General features: G+C 32.6%; 2 protein-coding genes across 2 annotated transcripts; one reads left to right on the top strand and one right to left on the bottom strand.

Annotated features, from left to right (window-relative positions):
- The first annotated feature begins 20514 nt into the window (after positions 1–20514).
- Positions 20515–21532, top strand: LOC107924345 (light-regulated protein 1, chloroplastic). Its single transcript, XM_016854745.2, has 3 exons — positions 20515–20945; positions 21039–21197; positions 21300–21532. The coding sequence occupies exons 1-3, from the start codon at positions 20749–20751 to the stop codon at positions 21373–21375; spliced, it is 432 nt and encodes a 143-aa protein (XP_016710234.1). The 5' UTR covers positions 20515–20748; the 3' UTR covers positions 21376–21532.
- A 954-nt stretch (positions 21533–22486) lies between these two features.
- Positions 22487–26642, bottom strand: LOC107924344 (transcription factor ICE1). Its single transcript, XM_016854744.2, has 4 exons — positions 25176–26642; positions 24609–24833; positions 23540–23710; positions 22487–22791 (listed from the first exon to the last, which is right to left on the bottom strand). The coding sequence occupies exons 1-4, from the start codon at positions 26256–26258 to the stop codon at positions 22708–22710; spliced, it is 1563 nt and encodes a 520-aa protein (XP_016710233.1). The 5' UTR covers positions 26259–26642; the 3' UTR covers positions 22487–22707.
- Positions 26643–27036: the final 394 nt, after the last annotated feature.

Genomic DNA, 27036 nt, shown 5'->3' with positions numbered 1-27036 from the left:
TTGGTTGCCAGAAGAGAAGCTGGTAGAAGGAGCAGTGATATTATTACTCAGCAGTCTGAAGCCAGAATACCAGCTAGAGCTTATATGGTCAAAACTCGTGAAGAAGGCGATGCTCACGATGTGGTAACAGATATATTTTTACTGTATTCTGAGCCTGTTTATGCTTTAATTGATCCTGGATCTTCACATTTTTACATTAATTCGAATTTAGTTGAGTTGAGAAAATTAAAATCCGAAATGTCTAGAGTGTCTATTGAGGTGTCGAGTCCGTTAGGGCAAACAGTGTTAGTGAATCAGGTCTGTCTAAGATGCCCGTTGATTATACAGAATAAAACTTTTCCGGTTGACTTGTTGATTATGCCATTTGGGGACTTTGATATAATATTGGGCATGGATTGGTTATCCGAATATGGGATGATTTTGGATTGTTACAAAAAGAGGTTTAGTATTCAGACAGAGGATGGGGACAGAGCTGAAGTAAGTGGCATCCGTACCAGTGATCCGACACATATCATTTCGGTGATGAAAGCTAATAAATTGCTTCAGCAGGGTTGTTCAGCATATTTGGCTTATGTTATTAATTCTGATTCAGTTAGAAGTCAGTGTAGTCAGATCAGTACCGTATGTGAGTTTTCAAATGTATTTCCTGAAGAATTGCCGGGCTTACCACCTAACAGAGAGGTTGAATTTGCTATTGAAGTGTATCCGGGTACAGCACCAATCTCTATACCTCTGTATCGAATGTCGCCCACTGAGTTGAAAGAGTTGAAGGTGCAGTTACATGATTTACTAGATCGTGGATTTATTAGACCAAGCATTTCACCCTGGGGAGCTCCAGTGTTGTTTGTTAAAAAGAAAGATGGTTCTATGCGGTTATGCATTGATTATCGACAATTGAATAAAGTGGCGATCAAGAATCGGTATTCGTTGCCTCGTATAGATGATTTGTTTGGTCAACTTAAGGGAGCTTCACTATTTTCAAAAATTGATTTGAGATCCGGGTATTATCAACTAAAGGTGAAGGAAAGTGATGTGCCTAAAACTGCCTTTCGTACTCGTTATGGCCATTATGAATTTTTAGTGATGCCGTTTGGGTTGACCAATGCCCCAGCTGCTTTCATGGATTTGATTAACCGTATTTTTCAGCCGTATTTAGATCAGTTTGTGGTGATTTTTATTGATGATATATTGGTATATTCGAAGACAGAGGTAGAACATGATCAGCATCTTCGAATAGTTTTACAGATTTTGCGAGAGAAACAGTTGTATGGAAAGCTCAGTAAATGTGAATTTTGGTTATCAGAGGTTGTATTTCTGGGACATGTAGTATCTATGACGGAATTCAGGTTGATCCAAAGAAGATTGAAGCGATTGTCTAATGGAAACTACCCAAGAATGTATCAGAGGTACGCAGTTTTCTCGGTCTAGCTGGGTATTACAAGAGGTTTGTAAATGGATTATCAAAGATAGCACTACCAATGACTAAACTACTGCAAAAGAATGTTCCTTTTATCTGGGATGATCAGTGCCAGAAGAATTTTGAAACTTTGAAGCGAATGTTAACAGAGGCACCGGTATTAACATTACCAGAGTCGGGAGAAGATTTTGTCTTGTATAGTGATGCTTCTCTGAGTGGTCTGGGCTGTGTATTGATGCAAGATGGGAAGGTCGTAGCTTATGCATCTCGACAATTAAAAACACATGAACGTAATTACCCGACGCACTACTTAGAGCTAGCTGTAGTAATTTTTGCTTTAAAGATTTGGAGGCATTACTTATATGGTGAAAAATGCTACATTTACATGGATCACAAAAGTCTTAAATATTTTCTATCGCAAAAGGAGTTGAATTTAAGACAGAGACGGTGGATCGAACTTTTGAAAGATTATGATTGTGTTATAGATTACTACCCGGGAAAGGCGAATGTGGTAGCTGATGCATTGAGTAGAAAAGCAGTGGGGGAATTAAGGGCAATATTTGCTCGACTTAGTATTAATGATGATGGAAGCTTGCAAACTGAATTAAGGGTTAAGCCGATGATGTTTGATCAGATTAGAGTAGCTCAGATGAAAGATGATAGGCTATTGAAGAAAAGAGAAATGGTTCAGAATGGTACAACCAAGAGTTTTAGTATTGACGAGCATGATTGTTTGAGGTTTCAAAATCGAGTTTGTGTTCCAGCTACTTCTGAACTAAAAGAGTTAATTCCTCAAGAAGTACATGATAGTGTTTTTGCTTTGCACCCTGGTGGAATGAAGATGTATTGTGATTTACGAGAATTATATTGGTGGCCTGGAATGAAAAGGGACATAGTTGAATATGTTAGTAAATGTTTGACATGTCAGCAAGTAAAGGCAGGACATCAAGTTCCTACTGGATTACTTCAGCCTATTAGCATTCTTGAGTGGAAATGGAATCGTATTACAATGGATTTTGTTACGGGATTGCCATTGTCGGCAAGTAAAAAGAATGCTATTTGGGTAATTGTTGATCGGCTTACAAAATCAGCTCACTTTATAGCTGTTAGAACAAATTGGTCATTGCAGAAGTTTGCAGAAGTGTATATTCGAGAAATTGTTAGATTACACGGTATTCCGGTGTCAATAATCTCAGATCGAGATCCTCGGTTCACATCGAGATTTTGGAGACAGCTACATGAATCATTGGGTATTCGACTTAACTTTAGTACGGCCTTTCATCCACAAACAGATGGACAATCCGAACGGGTAATACAGATATTAGAAGATATGCTTCGGGCTTGTATCATTGATTTTGAATCAGGTTGGGAACATTATTTGCCATTAGCTGAATTTGTCTATAACAATAGTTTCTAATCTAGTATTCAAATGGCTCCGTATGAAGCATTATATGGTCGAAGGTGTCGATCACCGGTATGTTGGACAGAATTGAATGAAAGAAAAATGATTGGGCCAGAATTGATTCAAGAAACAGAAGAAACAGTTAAGAAGATTAAAGATAGATTGAAAGCAGCTTTTGGTAGGCAGAAATCATATGCAGACTTGAAACGGCGAGACATTGAATATTCTGTTGGTGATAAAGTATTCCTCAAAGTATCACCTTGGAAGAAAGTTTTGAGATTTGGCCGAAAGGGTAAGTTAAGTCCATGTTTTATTGGGCTTTATGAGATTGTGGAAAGAATTGGGCCTGTTGCCTACCGACTAGCTTTACCTCCAAAATTACAGAAAATTCATGATGTTTTTCATGTTTCGATGCTCCGGAGATATAGATCAGATCCTTCCTACATTATTCCTACTGAAAATATTGAAATTCGGTCTGATTTGACTTATGAAGAAGAGCCGGTTCAGATATTAGCTCGAGAAGTAAAAGAGCTGAGAAATAAACGGGTCCCTCTAGTAAAAGTGTTATGGAGGAGTTATAGTATGGAAGAAGCGACTTGGGAACCGGAAGAAACAATGAGAGCACAATATCCTCATCTATTCTCAGGTAAATTTCGAGGACGAAATTTATTAAGGTGGGAGAAATGTAATGACCCAAAATTCACAGGCATTGGAAAAGTACATCAACGGGCCTCCGTCTTAGTAAATCAAGTTCGAAATAATTACTAGAAATATTTATGAGTTTAGTGATGTGTTTAATTAGGTTTAAATTAGGTGAATTTAGCTTAATTTAGAGTAATTAGTAAAAATGACTAAATTGAATAAGGAGTAAAAATTTAATTATAAATTAGTAGGAAATAATAAGGACCAAATAGGGAATTATGCCTATTTGGGAAGATGAGGCGGCAAAAGGAGTAAAAATCTAAGATTTTTACTCGGTTATATAGTATAATTTTGACAAGTGGATGGTAAAAAAAATAAAAATAAATTATTATTATATATTATTAGTAACTAAAGTGAATAAAAGAAACAGAGTAAAGAAAAAAAACAAAAAGAATAGAGAAAAGAGAACAGAAAGCATTCGAGCAGGGGAAGGAAAGAAGAAAATAAAAGATAGAAAAGGGGAAATAGGGTTTTTGAAGCTTGGAGTTTAATTGTTAACAAAGAACCCAAGACATCGGCGCACAAAGGAAAGGAGAAAGCTATCAAGGATTAAAACGAGAAATTCACGGTTTGTATTACTATAATTCAAATTACTTTTTATTAAATGTTTTATATCAATTCTATATTTAATAAGTGAGTTATAAGGTAAGTATTGATATTTGAGTTGAATGAGAATTGAATTGAATGGTGAATGTGTATGTATAATTGAATTGTAAATTGATTTGAATGTGAAAATTTTAATTGAAAAGTAATCTTGGAATGGAAATGAAAGTGAATTGAGAATTGAAATACCCTATTAACTAGTCTGGCTAAGTTGAATATAATTGGCATGCCATAGGATCTGGAAGTGTACGGGGAATTTTCCGGCTTTACTGATCAGACACTTTATGTGTCGTATTTCAGGCACCTCGTGTGTCGTATCAGGCACCTCGTGTGTCATTTTAGGCACTTTATGTGTCGTATACTGATCAGGTACTATGTACCATTTTAGGCACAATGTGCCGTACTGGTGTGTTGGGTTGGAATCCGTGTATCCGTCAAAGTCCGGATTTGTTAATAGGGTGAATATCTAAAATGAGAAATTTAAAATAAATTGATTGATTATATTATTGAAATATTGAAAGAAACGAAAAAGTTGAATAGTGGATTGAAATTGAGATTGAAAATGAAAGGCATGAACTTAATGTTCATGTAGTGATTGAAATTGTTACATGTAATATGTGATAGAAACTGAAGAATAGATAAAAATTGTATCGTTATTATTAATTAATGAAAGTTTAAGAATGAATTGATATTTGTGAAATTAGATAGTTACATGTTTGGTAATTAAAATTCTTTATTGCTATTATAATTTGAATTATGGTAATACCACTGAGTACGGAATACTCAGCGTGCGGTTGTTTCCGTGCGCAGGTTAATAGGAGTCTAGTACTCCGGTCCAGCATCTGAACGATCCCGACTCTAGCAAATTTTGGGTGACGTTTTCTTTCTTAATTGAAAGTGGCATGTACTAGGTGTTGTATAAGTTATATAGATATACTTGTAATGTTGGTTATAAGAATGGTATACCACATTTTGTTATTAGTTTGATAAAATGGTAAATATTATATTATATAATTTGGTATTAAGTTGGAATGAAAAATGAATGAAGTTATTAGTTAATTTGGATTAATATTATGAATGTTTAGTTATTAAATGACTATGTTAATGAATTGGTTATGATTTAGATATATTTAGGTTTAAATTGTTTTTGATTGTGCCATTGGTTTTGGATTAGTTTGGTTTTTGGTTTGAATTTGAAGGGGGTTTTATGTAAAAATTAAGAAGAAATGCTATCGAAATTTTTGTAAAAATAAAAAAAATAAAAAATCTCTGAATACTCGAACAAGTCCCCTTCCATTCCACTTTAATACTTGTGTTGGGCTTCGAAAGTCCATTATAAGGACATAATTCTTCAATTATACTATGAATGTTATAATAATTGTAAAATATCCATAAGTTGTCTGATATATCCAGTAATGCCTCGTAGCCCTGTTCCGGCGACGGTTTGGGGTTAGGGGGTGTTACAAGTTCAAACATAAACAGTACAGAAATAATTATTAAGTATTTTAGAAATTTGTCTTAGTGTCCCTTTTTTGGGCCCTCGAGACCCAAAATAGAGATTAGAAACGATTTGGGACCCAATCGAAAACTCATATTACTTTTAGAAAAAAATTTAAATTTTACCTATGAACAGTACCACACGCCCGTGTGGCCGAAGGGACACGCCCATGTGTCTCCATAACACACCCATGTGGGCACACCGTGTGGCTCGTACGACCTGGACACGCCCGTGTCCTTTACCGTGGAGCTCTCTGACTTTTTAGTCATGAACAAATCAATGTCACACGGCCAAGTCACACGCCCGTGTGCTTTGACATGTGCCTCACACGATTGAGACACACGCCCGTGTTTCTGTCTGTGTGGTAATTCTTGGACATTTTGTTTTCAACATTTTAGGTGCAGGGGACACACAGCCTAACAACATGCCTGCGTGCAAGCCGTGTGTCTCACACGGTCTGGTCACATGCCCGTGTGCTAGGCCATGAGGACTCAAAATGAGCCTTACAAATCTAGTTTACCAACCCTGCAAATCTTGAACCACAAGCAACATAATTTCTAACCTTTTAACTTATTCAAATTACAATCAAACACATCTAAAACATATTGAATCGATCATCTTAAGTGTCTAACCAATGTACCATTATTGGTATCACAAATTTTTATCAGTAAAACCTAGCAATAATTTACTTATTAAACCTATTTATAATTATACCAAACTTAATTAAGTTATATACTCAATCATTATCTTTTATAACAACATTTACAATAATTCTCCAAAATGACCACTTTTGACATCCTAGGTACATGTAATTACCAATAATTAACATACTTCACCTCAATTGAGTTTGGGATCGGCCTGGTATGTTGATTCGATAGTCTGACTTTAACCTATCCTGCGCACGGAAACAAATCGTACGCCAGTATGAACTCAGTGGTATTTCTATAATCCGAACACTTAATAATGTGAAAATATAACATTACTTAATAATCATATAACAATCACAATTATATAACTGTTAAATTCATAGATAAATCCTTTATAACAAGATCAATTCTTTTCATCTACTAACCCGTATAATTTTTCACAATATATATATTCATAATTCACTTGAACAATAGTATTATTTACTTATATCCCATTCAGAGTTACATAATTCATGTGTTTCTATCGTGTTTCTATCATATTTCAGTTCACTGTTCAATATTAATAAATAATAGTCAACTATTCACATTTCAATCAGTAATTCGTTTTAATCTAAGCTCAATATCAGTCGATATTTTTCAATATCAATCAATTTATCAATATTACTCAATAACAATCAATTATTCAGTAGCAATCAATTATTCTGTGGCAATCAATTATTCTGTAACAATTAATTATTCTGTAACAGTCAGTTATTCAGTACTTTTATTTACCCCTATTAACATGACTCGGACACTGACGGATACACGGATCCAACCATCACACCAGTACAGTACGACACATAGTGCCTCATCGGCCAAGTCGAAGTAAACAGTAACAGTAACAGTACAGTACAGAGTACCTCATCGGAATTAATCCGAAACAGTAACTAACAGTACGAGACTTATAGTGCCTCATCGACTCAAGGTCAAAGTATTCCTAAACGCTTCCAATCCTATGGTATGCCAAGTATATCCGACTTAGCCGGATACTGTTAATAGAGTTTTAATAAATTTTCAATTTCCAATTAATACACATTTCAATTAATCACATAAATTAATAATTCAATACAATTCAATTTACTTTTTATTAACATATATTCAAATTCCATATCACTCACACATATATTCATATAAATTCAATAAATTTATCACATACCAAATCAATCTATTTCAATTGTAAAACACAATACAATTAATTCTCACCTTAATTACTTACCATAACATTTAATCAAAATACAACAATTAATAATTAAATTCACCTTTCAAATTTCAACCAATGTTCACTCCAATTCAAATAATCATCTCAATGGACTTAACATACATATTAAATAATAATTTCAACAATTAAATATTAAGTTCGGATTATAGATGTAATGCCCCCGTACCCGAGACCGTCACTGGAGTCGAGCACAAGATGTTAACGGACTTAATTCATTAATTAAATAGCTCAAACAATTTATTTTAGAATTTCCAGACAAGCTGGCTAACTGCATCACAGTCGCTAAAAAATTCATATCTCGAGTTAAAAAACTCAAAATCCAATTCCGTAAATTTTACTTGAAACTAGACTCATATATCTACTTACTAATATTTTTCTAGAATTTTTGGTCAGGCAAATTAGTACAGTTTATTAGTTAAAGTCTCCACTGTTTCAAGGTTCGGCTACTCTGAACCCTGTGTATTACGAATCAGATATCTCCTTGTACAGAGTTTCAATGACTATTCTGTTTGTTTCTCATAAAACTAGACTCAATAAGGATTTCATACATGTAATGTAAAACTCCTAATTGTTTTTGTACAATTTATGATGAATTTTTAAATTCAGAACAGGGGATTCAAAGATTGCTCTGACCCTATTTCACCAAAACTTAAATATCTCATAAAATATAACTCATTTACCTATTTCATTTCTTCCATATGAAAACAGACTCATCAAGCTTCGATTCCATAATTATTCATCATTTAATTCCATTTCTACTATTTTTAGTGATTTTTCAAATTCACGTCACTTCTACTGTCTGATTCTGTTTTGTGGCAAATTTTACCTTTCCAAAGATTTTCATGGTTTAGTTAAGACATAAAGCATACATGTTATCATAGATAAACTTGATTAGCCATTCCAATAGCTAATCATTCTCAAACATTTCCATTCCATCCATGGCCATATTGTAAGATTATACACACAAAATGATTGGAATGCTATACATGCCATATTTCCAAAAATTTCAAGTCATTATATCGCGATTGTCCAGTGATAGTGTGAGCGTGCCTCCGACCGTCCCGATCTCCAAATTGACTTGTCAAAACTACAAAGAATGAAAATGAGGGAGTAAGTATAGATGCTTAGTAAGTCCACATGCAAATAACAAATAACTTAACAAAGCAATTATACCAACCAACATTAGCATAATATCACCAAAACATGTATCACATTTCTATTCATCATTCATCATCTTACCATATTATTGTTGTCGTATCAAGTCTCAACCCAAGGGTTAAGTACATACCTGTCCAAAGTGCCCATTCCACAACACTTACCAATACGTCACTTGCATCTTGAGTATTCTTCCATTTCACTAGAATTTTACCCGTTGAACACATTGGAATATAACTCGGATACATGGAAAGTTTGCACATAAGTGCCACATATGTAGCCAATGTAACAGCCTAATTTTCAGTGGTATCGGGAATAGAGATTTGATATCACCAAATCCGACGGGTGAGTTAAAAATTTAATAAATTAATACCTATGAGTCAAATGTGAATATAAAAGCATTTTTGAATTAGTGAATTTGGTGATTTAAAAGATTTAATTAGGTAAATTGCATCGAGAATGAGGTATCGAGACCTCGACTTCATAAATCGAGCCATAAATATTTTTAGAAATATTTATGGAGTGTTGGTGAGGTAGTAATAAAATTTAGTCAGAAAATTTTGACGTTTGGGTGGTTAATTAAATAAAAAGGACTAAATTAAAAAGGGTGTAAAAGTTGTTAAAAGGATAAAATAGCTTAATTGTCAAATGAGGAAGAACCTAAAGTGCAAATAATCCCAAAGGAGATATCTGGGCAGCAATAGCTGAGAAAAATCAGGAAATGGGGAAATGGGTGAAATAAGGGCAAAATTAGAAAATTGCCAAAATTGGCTAAATAAAAATGGGACTAAATTGGAATATATAGAATTCTCTTCATTTCTCTTCATATTCATAAGCTGAAAAATAGCCATGGAGGAGGGTTCAAGCTGGTTTTCATACTCTAGCTTCATGTAAGTTTAATTCTTGCTTTCTCCTTGAAATTTTTATGTTTTTGGACTTTTATAATTGGGTCCAACTTAATATTTCATTAGTTTTTGATTCCATGTCTAATTTTTGAAGTTTTTATGGATGAGTGCTAGAAGTATATGATGATTTAGCATGGAATTAGAGCTTTAAATTGTTTATATTCTGATTGTATAGAAAGAATTGAATAGAAAGTGAATGTTTAGGACCTAATTGTAAAAGAGTTTAAAGTTAGAGTTTCATGTGGAAATTTTGAACTTCAATAGTTATGAAATAACTTATAATGTCTAGAAAAAGTATTAATTGAGAAAATTATCTTAATTGAGGGGTTAATTGAGCAAGGACTGAATTGTATGAATTGTGAAATTTGGGGTAAAATGGAAGTCAACATTTTGCACTAAAACTGTTTTGGGCAGCAGCTGTAGCTTAACTTTGAAAAATTACCAAAAATTGTAGAAATCGAATTAGAGGATGAATAAAATATGAAATTAAAGCTTATTGAGTTTAGTTTCTTATAAAAGAAATTATGTAAACAATGGAGTTGTAAATCATGAGATACAATAACTTTTGTGAGACAATGTCAGAATGATTTCGGGTTCCCCTATTCTGATTTTGGAAAATCATCAAAAATTGGATAAAAATAATTAGGGGCTTAAATTTATATTTTTAGAATCCTAAAAGAGTCTATTTTCAAGAGAAATAAACAGAAACATCATTCGAATTCTGTACAAGGAGATAATTAATTTTTAGTGAAGAAGGGTCAGAACAGTTAGACAGCAGATCAGAGGAAAATTTAAAGAATAAACTGTACTTATTAACTAAACCAAGAATTCTGAAAATTTTATGGTAAGAAGATATATGAGTCTAGTTTCAGGGAAAATTAGCGGATCTTAATTTTGAGTTCCATAGCTCCAGATATAAATAATTTAGTGACTATGATACAGATGGATAACTTTGAATATACATATAAGTTAATAGTGAAATTATTGATAACGTTACTTATAAGCATGATATATACATTAAGGATGTGGAATGGAGTGGGGGAGGAGGAAAATATATATGAATATTCAATTAGCATGGCTAATTTGCATGTTTTAAGCTCATGGACTAAATTGAATAAAAGTAAAACTTTAGGGGGCAATTTTGTAAAAATGTCATAGATGACTAAATTGAAGGGAATGAATTGTTTTATTATCTAAATTAATAAATTGAATGAAATTATCAATTTAAAGATTGGATGAAATTTGGGAAAATAGTAAATTACCAATATGCCCTTAAATCTTGGTATTTCTGCAATTTAGTCAGGTAGGTTCGTATATCTTGAATGAGCATGTAAATATGACAATTTAAATATTGTATCGTATTTTATATGATGTTTGAATTGAATATTTGAAAAGGATGTTACATGAAACATGAATATGAATACTAAATAATATAAATTAATTGAAATTATTCTAAAAATCTCGGTAATGCCTCGTATCCTATCCCGGTCTCAGGTACGGGTATGGGGTATTACATTTAATGGTATCAGAGCTGCGGTTTAGTCGATTCTCAGACCAAACGTAGTATATGTGAAGTCTAAAAACACATGTCATTAAAATATGTGATAGTGTGATATCTCTCAACTCTAATGAAATTTGTTTTACTCATAGAAAGAGATTTTTTTTCAACCAAGTTAATTCTAATAATGCTAAAAGCGATACTCAAGTATACGAGTAGAAAGTTGATTATGATGAATCGGTACAAAAAAAAAGGTATGATTCAATGATGAATATTATGTTATATGTATTATTAAAAGCAAATTATATTACTACATGAAATATTGTGCTGATGACTAAATTACAAAATATATAAATATAATATATGAAGTACATGATAAGGATTATTAGAGAATTATGAATGAATAGTGAATTTTGAAATATATTACATGTATTGAAGATATAGAAGATATAAGTATATGAATTATTGGTACAAGGATTAAATTGTAAAGCATGTAAAAATATTATGCGAAAGGTGTAAAAGTGATATGCATGTATGAAATAATTTGCCCAAGTAGACAAGATTAGAACTACTAGGATGTTAAGGGACCTCAGCATGCTCTCTGAATATTAGCACGCCAGTGCTCTCTGATTATTAGCACGCTAGTGCTCTCTGATATTTAGCACGTGAGTGCTCTCTGATTAGCACATTTGTGCTCTCTGTATAGCACTTCAGTGCTCTCTGTTCATTAGTGCATAATAATGCACCTCTGTATAAGTCATGTATATCCGAAGTGTTCTATCTAGTCTACTGGGCCTCTGTTAAGTAAAAAGTAAACAATTTTCGTTACAAGGTAAATGATTATCCCTGAGTAAAAATGTTAGTTATGATGAAGCAGAACTCGTCAAAGTACGAATAAATGTTTTATAGTACTTGAGAATGATAAATGTTATATGAGTAAATATATGAAAATTAAATTATGAGACTTAGCGATCTATATCCCTTTACTAGTACAGTTATATACAATGAAATTCATGAGATTTATATTGATTAAGTTCAGAAGTGGAAAGTGAAAAGTTCAATGGTTGAACAATTAATAATACAGTCGGAACTGAGAGTGAGTTAATAGGTAAAAATGGGTTCTGAATAGAAACATCATTTTTTTTTGAAAACTAGCTGGGATATACAGTACCACTGTTAAATAAAGAAGTTATTTATAGGAAAATTGATTTGTTCAAATATGGTATTTACAGAATGGTCAATTGAAAATTCCTTCCGAATTAGTTTCTTGAGTGAACTGAATGATGTGAAATTATTAATGACTATACTAGTCAATAGATTGGTGAATAAATTGCAAAAATATTTGAATATAACATTTATAATTGGGTATATTATAGTAAATTTTTGGGATATTATGTGGGTATCTTATATGTACTGATATTTTCAGAGGCATATGCAATTGTTAATGTTTGGATGCTATAATCAATATATGAAAAGGTTAGATAAATTGCTAATAGACAGAAATTATCGCAAGTCTGATTGATTCACAAGTGGTACTACTCTATCCTTCATTGGTTTTCCAAGCTAATATATTGATAAAACACTTGATAATAAGATTCATATGATATTATCTTCTATTCCTATTGGTAAAAGCTCTGAGAGGCAAATGTGAAATATTGAATTGAAAATAAAATGTGAAATGAAAGGATAGAGAATGGATATAAATGATAAACTAGGTAAATATGTGCAGAAAGAAACTATAGAATTATAGAAATAGTGAAATTCATGATAAAAAGAAAATAGTGTAAAGTGTTTAGAGATACATGCCATATAAATCTGTGATAGAGTCATGTGTATAATCCGATCAAAATTTTATTTTACTTATAGACAGAAATACTTTTTAATCGAGTTATTTCAGAAAGTGTTGAAAGTGACACTAATGTGTCTGAGTAAGAATGTGTTTATGATGAGTTGAAACTTGGAAAGGTATGAAAAGAGTTCATGATATGGTTGTGATGATGTATGAAATGAAATAAAAGTTTATCTTGTGATGAGCGCGCCTATGTTGTTTGGTATTTATATGATGTTATGTTGTTGATAAATGATATGTTAGATGTGTGTATATATATGTATATAAGAGCTAAAAGTCGAGGCTTTACAATTTTCACCCCCTATAATTATGGTATTATATAATAAAGTTTATGAAATTTATATTGAATAAGTTCACAAGTGTGAAACAAAAGAGTTCAAAAAGTGGAATAATTAATAATGTGGTCGGAGATAAGAATGGTTTAGTAAGTAAAAACAGTTCTGGAAGAGATGATAGACTGTTTTGAAAATCATTCAAATTAAGTGATGCCACAGTTAAAGAAGAGGACAATCAACTTATCCAGGTATGATATCTAAAGAATGTGTTATCAGGAATTCTTCGAGATGTGTTATCAGGAGGCATCGACAAAATGTGGATTGTGACTGTTCAAGCTAAATTTTTATATTGATTTTCTTTTATTAGGTAATATTGATTAAGGTCAATGACATAAATCGAGATGTGGTGTTTTGTTTGAACTAATGCCGTTAGTAAAGCTTTTTGACTAGCCTGTTACGGAAATTGTGAAAGATTATGTGATTGAGTTTTTCTAACAACTTGAAGAGGAAATTGTTTAAAAAGTTATTATTGTTTGACAGTTAAGATGGAATAAAATGTTTTAATCAGAACAAATTATTCAGTTGGAAGGTAATTTGAGATATATGCATGTAAATCGATCCTCGAGTTTGGAAATGAATTTTATGTATTCATGGGTAAATAGGCGGATAGTCTGAAAAAAAAAATTCTACATACTCCCTGATTCCAAGAGTTTAAAGTGTCGAATATTACAGAAAATTTGAATTTAAGATAGTAATAATGAATTTAAAATATTGAAAGATTGTGAGTAGTTATCGAAAGATTGTGAGTAGCTATCGATTAACCTTTGAGAGGAGTAAATGTAGATATGTATGCTCTGAGTAATGAAGTTTTGTTTACTTTGCGAGTGATGATTACTTAATTGATATTGTATAATGACATTCAGAAAATTAAAAGTAATCGAGTACAGTGTAAGGTTCTTAGGCAACATTACAGGATGGAGGATTTATGCTGAAACCTTAACCTCTTTTCTAGTAAGATTTTCGGGGACGAAAATCCCTAAAGGGGGAAGAGTTGTAACAGCCTAATTTTTAGTGGTATCGGGAATAGAGATTTGATATCACCAAATCCGACGGGTGAATTAAAAATTTAATAAATTAATACCTATGAGTCAAATGTGAATATAAAAGCATTTTTGAATTAATGAATTAGGTGATTTAAAAGATTTAATTAGGTAAATTGGGTCGAGAATGAGGTATCGAGACCTCGACTTCATAAATCGAGCCATAAATATTTTTAGAAATATTTATGGAGTGTTGGTGAGGTAGTAATAAAATTTAGTCAGAAAATTTTGACGTTTGGGTGGTTAATTAAATAAAAAGAACTAAATTGAAAATGGTGTAAAAGTTGCTAAAAGGATAAAATAGCTCAATTGTCAAATGAGAAAGAACCTAAAGTGAAAATAGTCCCAAAGGAGATATTTTGGGCGGCAATAGTTGAGAAAAATCAGGAAATGGGTGAAATAAGGGCAAAATTGGAAAATTGCTAATATTGGCTAAATAAAAATGGGACTAAATTGGAATATCTAGAATTCTCTTCATCCCTCTTCATATTCATAAGCTGAAAAACAGCCATGGAGGAGGGTTCAAGCTGGTTTTCATACTCTAGCTTCATGTAAGTTTAATTCTTGCTTTCTCCTTGAAATTTTTATGTTTTTGGACTTTTACAATTGGGTCCAACTTAATATTTCATTAGTTTTTGATTCCATGTATAATTTTTGAAGTTTTTATGGATGAGTTCTGGAAGTATATGATGATTTATCATGGAATTAGAGCTTTAAATTGTTTAAATTCTGATTGTATAGAAAGAATTGAATAGAAAGTGAATGTTTGGGACCTAATTGTAAAAGAGTTTGAAGTTAGAGTTTCATGTGAAAATTCTGAATTTCAATAGTTATGAAATAACTTATAATGTCTAGAAAAAGTATTAATTGAGAAAATTATCTTAATTGAGGGGTTAATTGAGCAAGGACTGAATTGTATGAATTGTGAAATTTGGGGTAAAATGGAAGTCAACATTTTGCACTAAAACTGTTTTGGGCAGCAGCAGTAGCTTAACTTTGAAAAATTACCAAAAATTGTATAAATCGAATTAGAGGATGAATAAAATATGAAATTAAAGCTTATTGAGTCTAGCTTCTTATAAAAGAAATTATGTAAGCAATGGAGTTGTAAATCATGAGATACAATAACTTTTGTGAGACAATGTCAGAATGATTTCGGGTTCCCCTATTCTGACTTTGGAAAATCATAAAAAATTGGATAAAAATAATTATAGAATTAAATTTATATGTTTAGAATCCTGAAAGAGTATATTTTCAAGAGAAATAAACAGAAACATCATTCGAATTCTGTACAAGGAGATAATTAATTTTTAGTGAATAAGGGTCAGAACGGTTAGACAGCAGATCAGAGGAAAATTTAAAGAATAAATTGTACTTATTGGCTAAACCAAAAATTCTGAAAATTTTATGGTAAGAAGATATATGAGTCTAGTTTCAGGGAAAATTAGCGGATCTTAATTTTGAGTTCCATATCTCCAGATATAAATAATTTAGCGACTATGACACAGATGGATAACTTTGAATATACATATAAGTTAATAGTGAAATTATTGATAACGTTACTTATAAGCATGATATATACATTAAGGATGTGGAATGGAGTGGCGGAGGAGGAAAATATATATGAATATTCAATTAGCATGGCTAATTTGCATGTTTTAAGCTCATGGACTAAATTGAATAAAAGTAAAACTTTAGGGGGCAATTTTGTAAGAAATTTCAAAGATGACTAAATTGAAGGGAATGAATTGTTTTATTATCTAAATTAATAAATTGAATGAAATTATCAATTTAAGATTGGGTGAAATTTGGGAAAATGGTAAATTATCAATATGCCCTTAAATCTTGGTATTTCTGCAATTTAGTCAGGTAGGTTCGTATATCTTGAATGAGCATGTAAATATGACAATTTAAATATTGTATCGTCTTTTATATGATGTTTGAATTGAATATTTGAAAAGGATGTTACATGAAACATGAATATGAATACAAAATAATATAAATTAATTGAAATTATTCTGAAAATCTCGGTAATACCTCGTATCCTATCCCGGTCTCAGGTACGGGTATGGGGTATTACAGCCAAGCTACCATGTAACCCGTCCATAAGCGAACTCGGACTCAATTCAACGAGTTAGATGTTCGCATCCGTAAGTGAACTCGGACTCAACTCAACGAGTTCGGATGCCCAAATATCCGAATCTATTCCTAAGGTTCAATGGGAATTTCCTCGTTCGTACTCCTTTACCATTCTCCTTGGAATACCAATGACGATACTTCGATAGTCTTTCACATTTTTCACATAATTCATAAAATTTTTGCATGTTGTCCAACAATGACCACAAAGCATAGAATTGCATGATAACAATCATAATATCTTATAAATAGCATTAAATGATTTAAAATAACGGTTATATTACAATATTTACATATGAACTTACCTCGATACAAAATGAGAATAGTCGAGCCTATTCCTCGTAAACTTTATTTTTCCCCCGATCTCGACTCGAATCTCTTTTCTCTTGATCTATAATACCAAATTAATTTATTTAATACACACATTCATCAAAATAGCCCCTAGTACGAAATTTGGTAAAATTACCATTTTGCCCCTAAACTTTCACATATTTACACTTTTGCCCCAAGACTCGTAAATTAAACCTCATCCTATTTTCTTATGTTTTATGTCATGCTGATCATTTTTCCCTTTTATAGCAACATCAAATTCACATTCTAACATGTACTTATGAATATTAGGTATTTTTACCGATTATGTCATTTTACTCGTTTCTACGAAAAATCACTTAGCAAAAGTTGTTTAACACAATCTCAAACTTCATATTCTACCATAAAACATCAAAATTTATACATATCATCCATGGATAAAAATTTAAATATAAACCCTAGCTCAAAATATTGGTAGAAATAGGTAAACCGAGCTACGAGGATTTCAAAAATGTAAAGAATATTAAAAATGGGCATAGAAATCACTTACAATCAAGGTTTAAAAGTGTTGAAACCCTAGCTATGGTGGAGAGCAAAATTCAGCAGCAACTTATGGAGAAGATGATCATTTTTGTGTTATTTTTCCCATTTTATTTCATTTAATATCCAAATGACCAAAATGCCCTTCCTTACTAAACTTTCAAAAATTCCATCCATGTCCAATTTTTGTCCATAAACTTAGAAATTGGTCAAATTCTATTTAAGACCTCCTAATTAATATTTCAAAGCAATTTCATACTAGAAACTTCTAGAATGCAAGTTTTGCAACTTATTCAATTTAGTCCCTAACTTCAAATTAAGCACTTTATGCATAAAATTTCTTCACGAAATTTTCACACAATCATGCAATCATATCATAGACCTCAAAATAATCATAAAATAATTATTTCTATCTCGGATTTTATGGTCCCGAAACCACTATTCCGATTAGGCCCTAATTCGGGTTACCACAATAGAAATACAAACCGTAATTTCCGAGCTAACCCTCGTTGACTTTGTCTTTTCCTTTCTTAGCCGAGGTCTTTCGGAATAATGTTAACTACGGAAATTATAACAATTGAAAATTATCAATACACTACCATTAAATTTCACATTGAATATTTTAAATTTTTATTCAACTTTTGTCTAAATTCCAATTTAGTCAGTAAACCGAGACTAACTTTTATTCTTCACCTTTAGCTTAATATTTTCATTCAATTTCCACTTTAGACTAGTTTCAACTCTCTAATTTCACCATAGAACCATAATTTTGAAATTCTCTCAATTTAGTTCCTACTATTCAAAACTTATGATTTATTTTACAATTCAATCCTTATTTCACTTCTAACTTGAAATTGTATCAATTTAACCCCTAACACTTCCATTAATTCAACATGAATGACACTTAAAAATCCACTGACTTTCAAATTTTCCACTTAAATCAAGTAGTACTTTGTTCTAGGATTCTAAAAACATCAAAATTACAAGAAAATTGACTAAATTAACTTACCAATTGAATTTGAAACCTTGAAATCCCTAATTTCCCTTTCTTTCCTTCTTTTCTTCTCTGTTTCGTTTGTTCTTGTTCTCTTTTTCCATCTTTTTGTTTCTTTTTCTTTTATTTCATTTACTTTACTTTATATATATTATAATAATATAATATAATAATAATTTATTATATTATAAGTAATTATAGAATTGTATTACAAATGTATGTATTTAATTTATTACACATATATATTTTTATTACCATACATTTGTCTTTACTTTAATTTATTTCATAATATACTATCAATTTAATAAAAATAACATTAATAAATATCAAATATAAAACCATAATAATAAATAATAATAATTTAATATACATATTTATGCATAAAAATCTTTAATTTATTTCATAATAAACTATCAATTTAATAAAAATAACATTAATAAATATCAAATATAAAACCATAATAATAAATAATAATTTAATATACATATTTATGCATAAAAATCAAAGATTTTTATGCATTTGCCGCCTCACTTAGGAAAAATAGCATAATTTTCATTGTGGTCCTTTTTATTTTCTTTTAATCTATAATTAAACTTTCACACTTTATTCAATTTAGTCTTTTTTCCTACTTACTCTTAATTAAGCTAAATTCACTTAATTAAAGCCTACTTAACCACTCGATTAACTTCATAAATATTTTTAGTAAATATTTACGAATTTTTTTTCAGAAATGGTGACCCAAAAAATACATTTTTCGATAACAGTAAAATTTGGGTCGTTACATAACACATGTAACATGTTGCCTCATTAAAAATCTTATCAATAAAACCTAGTGGGACAAAACCTCGATTAAAGGAAAAAAATTACATCATGTATTTACTCCATTCATGACAAAATCACATAAATTCTTATATTTTTACCTATTTCAACACTGAATACTGACTTTTCAAATGATCACTTGAACGAATTTGATAAACGTTTATGTCATCATTCTTCTGGAACTCATGAGTGATGAAGTATTTTGAGAAATATATTTTGATCTCTCCAGAAATCCCAATAACAATCATAATTTGGTCATTATCTCTTTGAAAGTCACAATATCTTTTTTTATAAATGTTATATGTATTATAAATTTTATTATATTATTTTTATCTAATTTATATATTATGAAAATAGTTATAATATAACATAAGTCTTTGTCTAAATTAAGTTTATATAATCAAAATTATAGATTGTTTACATCATGAACCTAAATATCGTGTGGAAAATATTAATTATGCAAATACAAAAACAAAACGTTTTTTCTGCATTATATCGAAGGGTACAATACAGTTTGAGAGAATCGACTCAAATACAAGCACTAAAGATAGGTTATGAACTCTTTAATTTGAAATATTCAAAACTTTAAAATGTGGTTGAAAGAATATTTGTTGTCCTATTTTTTTTTCTCCATATTATTAAGATCATACCTGTGTAGCATAAAAAATAAGTTTAGATCATATCGTGTTATTTTTTATTAGTCGTATCATCGACTACTTCCTTGTACTAATATATTACATGTGATGATCTAATTTTATTTTAAATTTTTGTTACTTATTTAAAAATTTTTATTGTACTAACATTTTTAACAATATAAATTATTTAACTATGTAATCACAATTTATATTACCAAATATGCTATAGAAAATTATAAAGTAATTAAATTCTGTTAACTAAACGCATCTAATAAATTATTACTCTTTCTAATGATTACACTTATTCTGTGATGTCAAAACAGTGTCTAATGTTTTAATTATATAAAAATTACGAGATTTAATAGTCACACGTCAATAGACCGATTCAATCTCCACTTCTTGTTTTCCAACTTTGAATCAGATTGAACTTGTGTGTTTCAGCTGGGAATCTTGGGACATTATTATCGTCTTAATCAATTGGAATGCCGCTGTATAATCTAACATTTTTTTTATAATAACATGCAATTATATCTTCCACGACTCTAAGAGGAAATGTTCTTTGGATTAAAAAGGATTTAAAGTACAACCCCATGGATCCAATACCATTGCAGACCTTTCGACCTAAAAAACAAATGAACCTCTAATTAGTATCAGCGCTAGTGTTTCCTTCAATCGGCACTCATGTCATGTCGTGTCAATCATTGTGAAACCTCCGAAACATGACAAAAGCTAAACCAGATATTTTTATCCTGCATGGATTAGACTCGTGGAAATATCTTAAAAGCTTCATAAATATCTCCAGCACAGTCGAGCTTTTTGCCCCTCATAAACTCACAACGAGGTATCGGATAAAAAAGATCCCTTATCTAGATTGAGTGGCAAATATCTTTGCTTTATACTATAATTTCCAACCCACCCCTTCTCTATAAATTCATTAGCATCTCTCACAAGCTTACTTAACACTTTTTAATTTGATATAATCCATTATACAACGAAATACTCCAAAATGCAGTCAGCAGCAGCAACAGCAACAGCAACAGCAACTCTCAGCATTGCACCACCCCTTATTCCTAATCTCTCACCCTCCAAAGCCTTCTCCCCAAGGCTTGGCAGCTCCATTCCTCCCTCTCGGCGCGGCCTTTCAATCAAAGCAACCGCCACCACCTACGACCCTTCAATGGTTGACTACAGCTCTATGCTCTCGTAAGTCTTTTTTTTCTAGTTTAAAGTTGTGTTGTTTCGTTTGACACGAAAGCTTTTAACTAATTTGGGCTCGTGGGGCATGCATTTATGCAGTGTGTTTCCAGCAGAGGCGTGTGAGACAATCGGTGGAGATGCATGCCGGGCAGACATATACCCTGAAGTGAAGCTACAACCGGAGGCCAGAAACAACTCCCCGAGGACCACAACAGAGTTGATGGACAGAGAATATCTGGAATACAATGATGCCAAAACGTATTAATTACTTTCTCAACAAACTATTGCCCAAATCTCGTATTCTATTTCTTTATACAAATTAAGTTATGAAAGCTGTTTCATTTCCATATGTAAATGCAGGGTTTTCTGTGCTGAGGCGTGTGATGATTTGGGCGGAGAATTCTGTAGCCGAGAGTATCAAAGGGGAGTGTATTAGAAACAAGTGACCATGTCGCCAGGATCCTTTTCAGCTATCAGGATTCAGGACTGGACATATTTATATTGAAATATGCGATGTATATAACAGACCTTTTACTTGCTGTGTAACTACGTATAACTTCTTTAATGATATAATATAGTTTGGATTTGAAGCAGAAAAGTAAAGTCGTATGTGTTATTTCAGACAGATTCTAATAATGATGATAACTAAAATATATACTCGGTTTAGCTGTAATAAGAATATTCTAACTATTTGATACACAAATCATGGCTGAAAACCAGATTCTGGAGTTATCCAAGATCAGAAAACATGAGAAAAACACAAATCTTAACCCAATATCACTTTCATTTTCCTATTCCACGTACGTAATCCACTTCCAATCCACACATAATAAGCAAGCAAAGAATATCAATAAATCAGATTTCATTCCTGGTAAAGCTTGTAACTTCTTTGAACCTAAAGAAACAACACAGTAAAAAGAAAGAAAACAAAAACAAAAACAAAAACAAAATAGAACCCAAAAAAGGTAGTTATTTGCTTTTCATTTTTTAATATTAGTTTTGGTTTTACTTGGATTTCTTGTTAATGATTTCATCAGGGACAGCTTGAAGCAGCTTCTTCTGCTTACTTTGTGGTCTTCTTCAATGTAATCTATCTCTTGAAACTTAGTTTTAGACCTTCTCTTAACATACAGTTCTGGACTGCAATCTCGCCATTGTAGGGTGGGTCAACCGGAGGTGATTTGTTGGGGTCGTCCATCAAAGGCACAGTGGATCATTTCAGAGGATGCCATCACGGCAGATGCAGCATCACTTGTTCATTTTGCCGCCAAAACCTTCGTCAAGGAGGTGGAAATCAATTGTGCAAGCCATGGCGGTTGACAAGGTGGAGCTTTTAATTTAAACCCTAAATAACTAACTTTTGAAGGAGGGAAATGTTGTTAAGCCTTATGTAGCTAGGATTTGCATCTATGGGGTTTTAGTAAAGCTCATGAAAATATCAAGAAAAGAATTCAGCCCATGGAAAGAGCCGTTGCTTACTTGCCTACTGTTCATCCACTGGACAGCAGCAACAAATATGACAGAAAAGGAAAAACTAAAAAGAGGTATAAAATAAGGAGATATTTTTATTTAAAAAAGCTGAAATTACTAAATAAAAACTGCAAATCAGAATGTTGTACTTCTCAAATAAACACTAAGTAATTAACATTATCAGCTAAAGATGCTTTGCTTGCGCCACCTACAAATGTTCTGCTTGAAATGGGTCCTTCACCAATGGGATGCTGCAGCAAACTGAGTTTATAAACTACCCCAAGACAAGCTATCCAAGTCACATTATCCCATGGAAACCAGCTGAATCAAGAAGTACTGCTTTGATTTGCTCAGCCATTAATTCTTGCCCTTCCCTGCATTGCTGTTGAACAAATAAACCAATTAACCAACAATCAATCTCTCCATCAAAACATATGAATGACAAGCCCATGCATGCTTAATTAACACATCAAAACTTCGTAATGCTTTCCACAAGTACAGTTGAGATGATTTTATTTCACAGCTTTCAGCTTCCACATTTTCAAATTCTTTTAATGATCTACGATCAACAATCATTAACCATTAGCATTAATTTAGCCTTCAGATCAGGAGGCCGGTGGAAGGCTTTAAAAATGTAACAACAGAAAAGGGGGAAAAAGTGTATCAATGCATTGCCTAGCATAGGTCCCACTATAAACCATGATTCAATTACATCAACCCATGTGCAAAATAGTACATGTAGTCAGAATACTACACAACAGGACAATAAGAAGAGAGTTCTCAGGAGTTTCCGGATCATGGTCTATAACATTAATTGAACTTGCCTTTTACCTAAACTAACACTAACAAAGATACAAAGAAAACAACATAGTTTCTTCCATAAAGGACCATTACTTTGTTGTTGCAAGAGTTAAAAACACAAGAAAGAACTCTATTTAGGGCTTTGGGTTTTGCATCGGAATTGGCTTGGCTTGGCTTGGAAAGAAACAAAATTCATTAAAATTGTTAGATGTTAGTCGCAATCATATGAGGAGAGCATACATAATCAGTTGGATAGACACACGTATCAAAGTTGATCTTTAAATGGAAATCAACAGAAGCAGATGAAGACAAGAAGAGAAGAAGAGTACCTCAGCTCGGAACACATCCAGTGCAAACCCATTGAAACAGCTAATTACAGCTTGTTGTATATCCAATCCAAGGTTGTCTAGAGCTCTCATAGTGGAGAGCAAGAGACCTGGCCTGCGAGCACAAAACATGTGAATGTTGACAGCCCTTCCTTCCCTTACCCTAACCTCCACCTGGAAATTGCAGAAACAAAAATTAGAAAACTAGGAGCTACTTGAGTTGTTGCTCAAAACATTTAGGGAAAAAGAGTCACATTCACAACCTGGTGAAAGTTTCTGGAATATGTCTATCCAAATGCATATAGATCATTGAAACTTTGGGGAAATAACAAATAGCTCCAGTTATTCGTTAATCAAATCAAAGAAGATGTTTGACTAAGACTATGGATTGCACAGAGTCATGAACTATGCTTGTTAGCAACAGGGATTTGGAGCAAGATATGCATGTTCAATGATTACTTCTCTGTTGTAATATCATTTAACTAATAATATAAGGGCCAAAAAAAAAAGAAAAGAAAAAAAAAAGAACAAAAACAAGAATAGAAGCCCAAAAATTAAAACTTCAGCTTCCTCAGTCTATCATATTAATACAATATATAGTTTTTCTATTTTCATGATTATGTCAATCAACAAATTTAAAACTTAACAAGTTTGATGAGCAGATGTTTGATCTATATAAATGGATGAACATTAAACCCTATTGATTTGCAAGTACATGTTAAAAGGTTTAACAGGGCACACTATTAACTCTCGAAAATCAACATTAAACATAAATAATTTAAATTTCTACCAGTTCATGGTCAAATTAGAAAAAGTACAATAATGTTTAGCTTATTTGTCTTGTTGATATCATGTAAGTCTTTCAGAATAGAACAAACTGGCATCCATGTTTTGCGCCTTTCAGCCTTGAAATTTTCAATTTTATTGAGCATGTCAAATTTTTTGCCTAATAGGCAAAAGACTTGAAAAACATCAGTTTCTTATAGAAACTATGCAAACTAAGCAAATAATAGGGAAAAAAAAAGAAAGAGAAAAGAAAGCAAACTATAAACTTTAGGTCCAAAAGTTAAACCTTTGCGGGTTGGCTTTTAGAGCTCGGCAAAGAGCTGGGGCATAGTTCTTCCTTCACACGACATGGAAGGGTAGGTGGGGTCGGAGTCAATGGGTGGATACTTGTAGATGGTGGCATCAAAGAGCCATGTGGAGTGGATTCAAGTTCAGTATGGAGATCATTAATCTTTCGCAGAAGCTCCTTCAAATAATCAATGGCGTCCCCAAGTATTGAAGCCCTATCCATCTATGACACGATAACCACAATGAGCAGCCGCCAACAATACCAGTTTCAATTAAAAGAATACCAAGAAAATATGTCTTTTGTCTAACTAATAAACTAAAATCACCCCGAAACAATTACAATCAGAATCACTCAACGGACAAGTAATATTAAAAGAAAAGGGGCAAATACTAAAAATAAGTAAATGCATGTTCTCAAACTGTCAATATAAAATAGGTGAGGCATAGCATTCAATTCAAGAGTCAAAGACCAAATGACACATTTCAAGATTCTAAATAAACCCAAATGACCAAATAGGAAGATCACTATAATAATTATTTCGTTGCGATTTTCAAGATGATATACCTTGCTAATCTTGGGCACCACAGACCTAAGCATGTAAAGCCTATCGTTGAGCTTCTTCCTCCTCCGTCTCTCCGCCATCAGATTTTTTGCTGGCATCCCTTTTTTCTTCCCTTTCTGGTCTCCACCACCAGTAACTGTACTGGTTGCATTTGAGTTGCAACCACCATTGTTCACAGTCTCCTCCAGTTTGCAATCACCATTCCTGTCATCAGAATCATAATTCAGACCCGACACATCGATGCTGGCTTCCTCAATATCCAATTCCCCATGTCTCTTCCTCTTTCCATCTGATGCTTCCCCTCCAAATCTCAGCCCTGAGACATCCAAATTCCCCAATTTATCAGACCCACCAGAGCCCTGCCGCATGGCTGCTCGCTTCTGAAACAAAGTTGGTTGAGAACCAACTGAAGGGAAAACTTCAAGGGGCTTCAAAGTCTTTGCTCTGTTCACAAACGGGACATTCCCTGACCCGTCGAAACCACCAGCACTAAACCCACCGCTCAAAGGAGAAGCATTTTCAGTTCCTGCGAACAATCTCGTACCTTGAAACTCAGAGCTCGAACTGAACTCAGGAGTACCCATTTGAGTCTGGGGGAAAGCCATCAAATTCGGGGTGGGATTCGGCTGAAACTGAGCGAGAAAAGCCGGTTCGGAGGCGAAATCAAAGGCATTATCAAAAGGGTTGTGGCAGGAAACATTGAGGAGAGAAGAGAAGCAAGATTTAGGAGGCAACAAAGGGTGAGACTGGGAAGGGTCAAGCGTGAAGGCCTGGGAGGGAGAACATGAAGCAGAGGAATCAATCTGGTGGTGAAGAAGGAGACTGTTATCCACCTGGTTGGAGCAAAAACCAAGTTCTCTGATCTGAAGGTCCTGGTTCATAGCCGGGCTAATGTACCAATCAGCATCCAGCATGGATTTGAAGGAGGAAAGAGAAGCAGCAGACATAGCCAAGTCGTCCTCTTTAGTCTCAAATTCATTATTGGCGTTACCGTCGTTGTTGTTGTTCCGCGTCCAAGAAGAAATCGCATCTTCTTCTTCCTCTTCGCCGCCCATCCAAACGACGCCGTTATCTCCAAGGACCATGTCTTCACTCTCGGGCAGCCTCTCTTTTCAACAGGTTTAGTAGAGAAAGAAAAAGGCAGTTACAGCAGCAGAGGGAAAGAAGAAATGAGAAAAAGGAGAAGAGAAAAGTGAAGAAGCTTTATTCAGCAGAGAATCATAATATTGGGGGAAAAAGAAGAGAGAGGATTTGAAGTATGAAAGTTTGAACGTTACAAAATGTAGCGAAGCATTGGCAAATGAAGGGAGAGTGGCTCTCCCTGTCCTCTGCTTTTTATCTATTCGTCTATTACGTCTGTGTCTATGAACCATGTGTCTATCGCTACTTGCTTTCTTGCTTTATGTTTTTCCTTTTTTTTCTATTTTTCATTTTCTGCCCCATCTTCTAATACTTGGATATCCATACATGTGGGTCGGATTGGATTGGGTCGAGATACCGACGTTTCTTTTTGTTTTTTTTTTCATTTTTCATTTCTTCTTAAATATTTTTATATAATTATTTAAAACTATATCTCTATTTGCTTCTTCACATTCACATTGTATGCTGGTTTCAATTGGGTATCGATTTAAAGAAATACATTAAATCTATTGATTTTTAAGAATCGGTATAAATAATTGAATAATTTTTTTATAAATTTTTTATAACAGTATAACTTTTATTTGTGAGAACTTTTAAAAATTCATAATTTAATTTTGACAAAAAAGAAATTATCTTCATCTCTTATAATAGGTCTAACTCAACATAATATAAGTAATTGTTTTGATTTTATATTTGATATGTTGTTATTATATAAATTTATAC

This window comes from Gossypium hirsutum, chromosome A11, assembly GCF_007990345.1.
Source record: "Gossypium hirsutum isolate 1008001.06 chromosome A11, Gossypium_hirsutum_v2.1, whole genome shotgun sequence".
Classification (NCBI taxonomy): Eukaryota; Viridiplantae; Streptophyta; class Magnoliopsida; order Malvales; family Malvaceae; genus Gossypium; species Gossypium hirsutum.
This window is presented reverse-complemented; position numbering and strand designations above follow the sequence as displayed.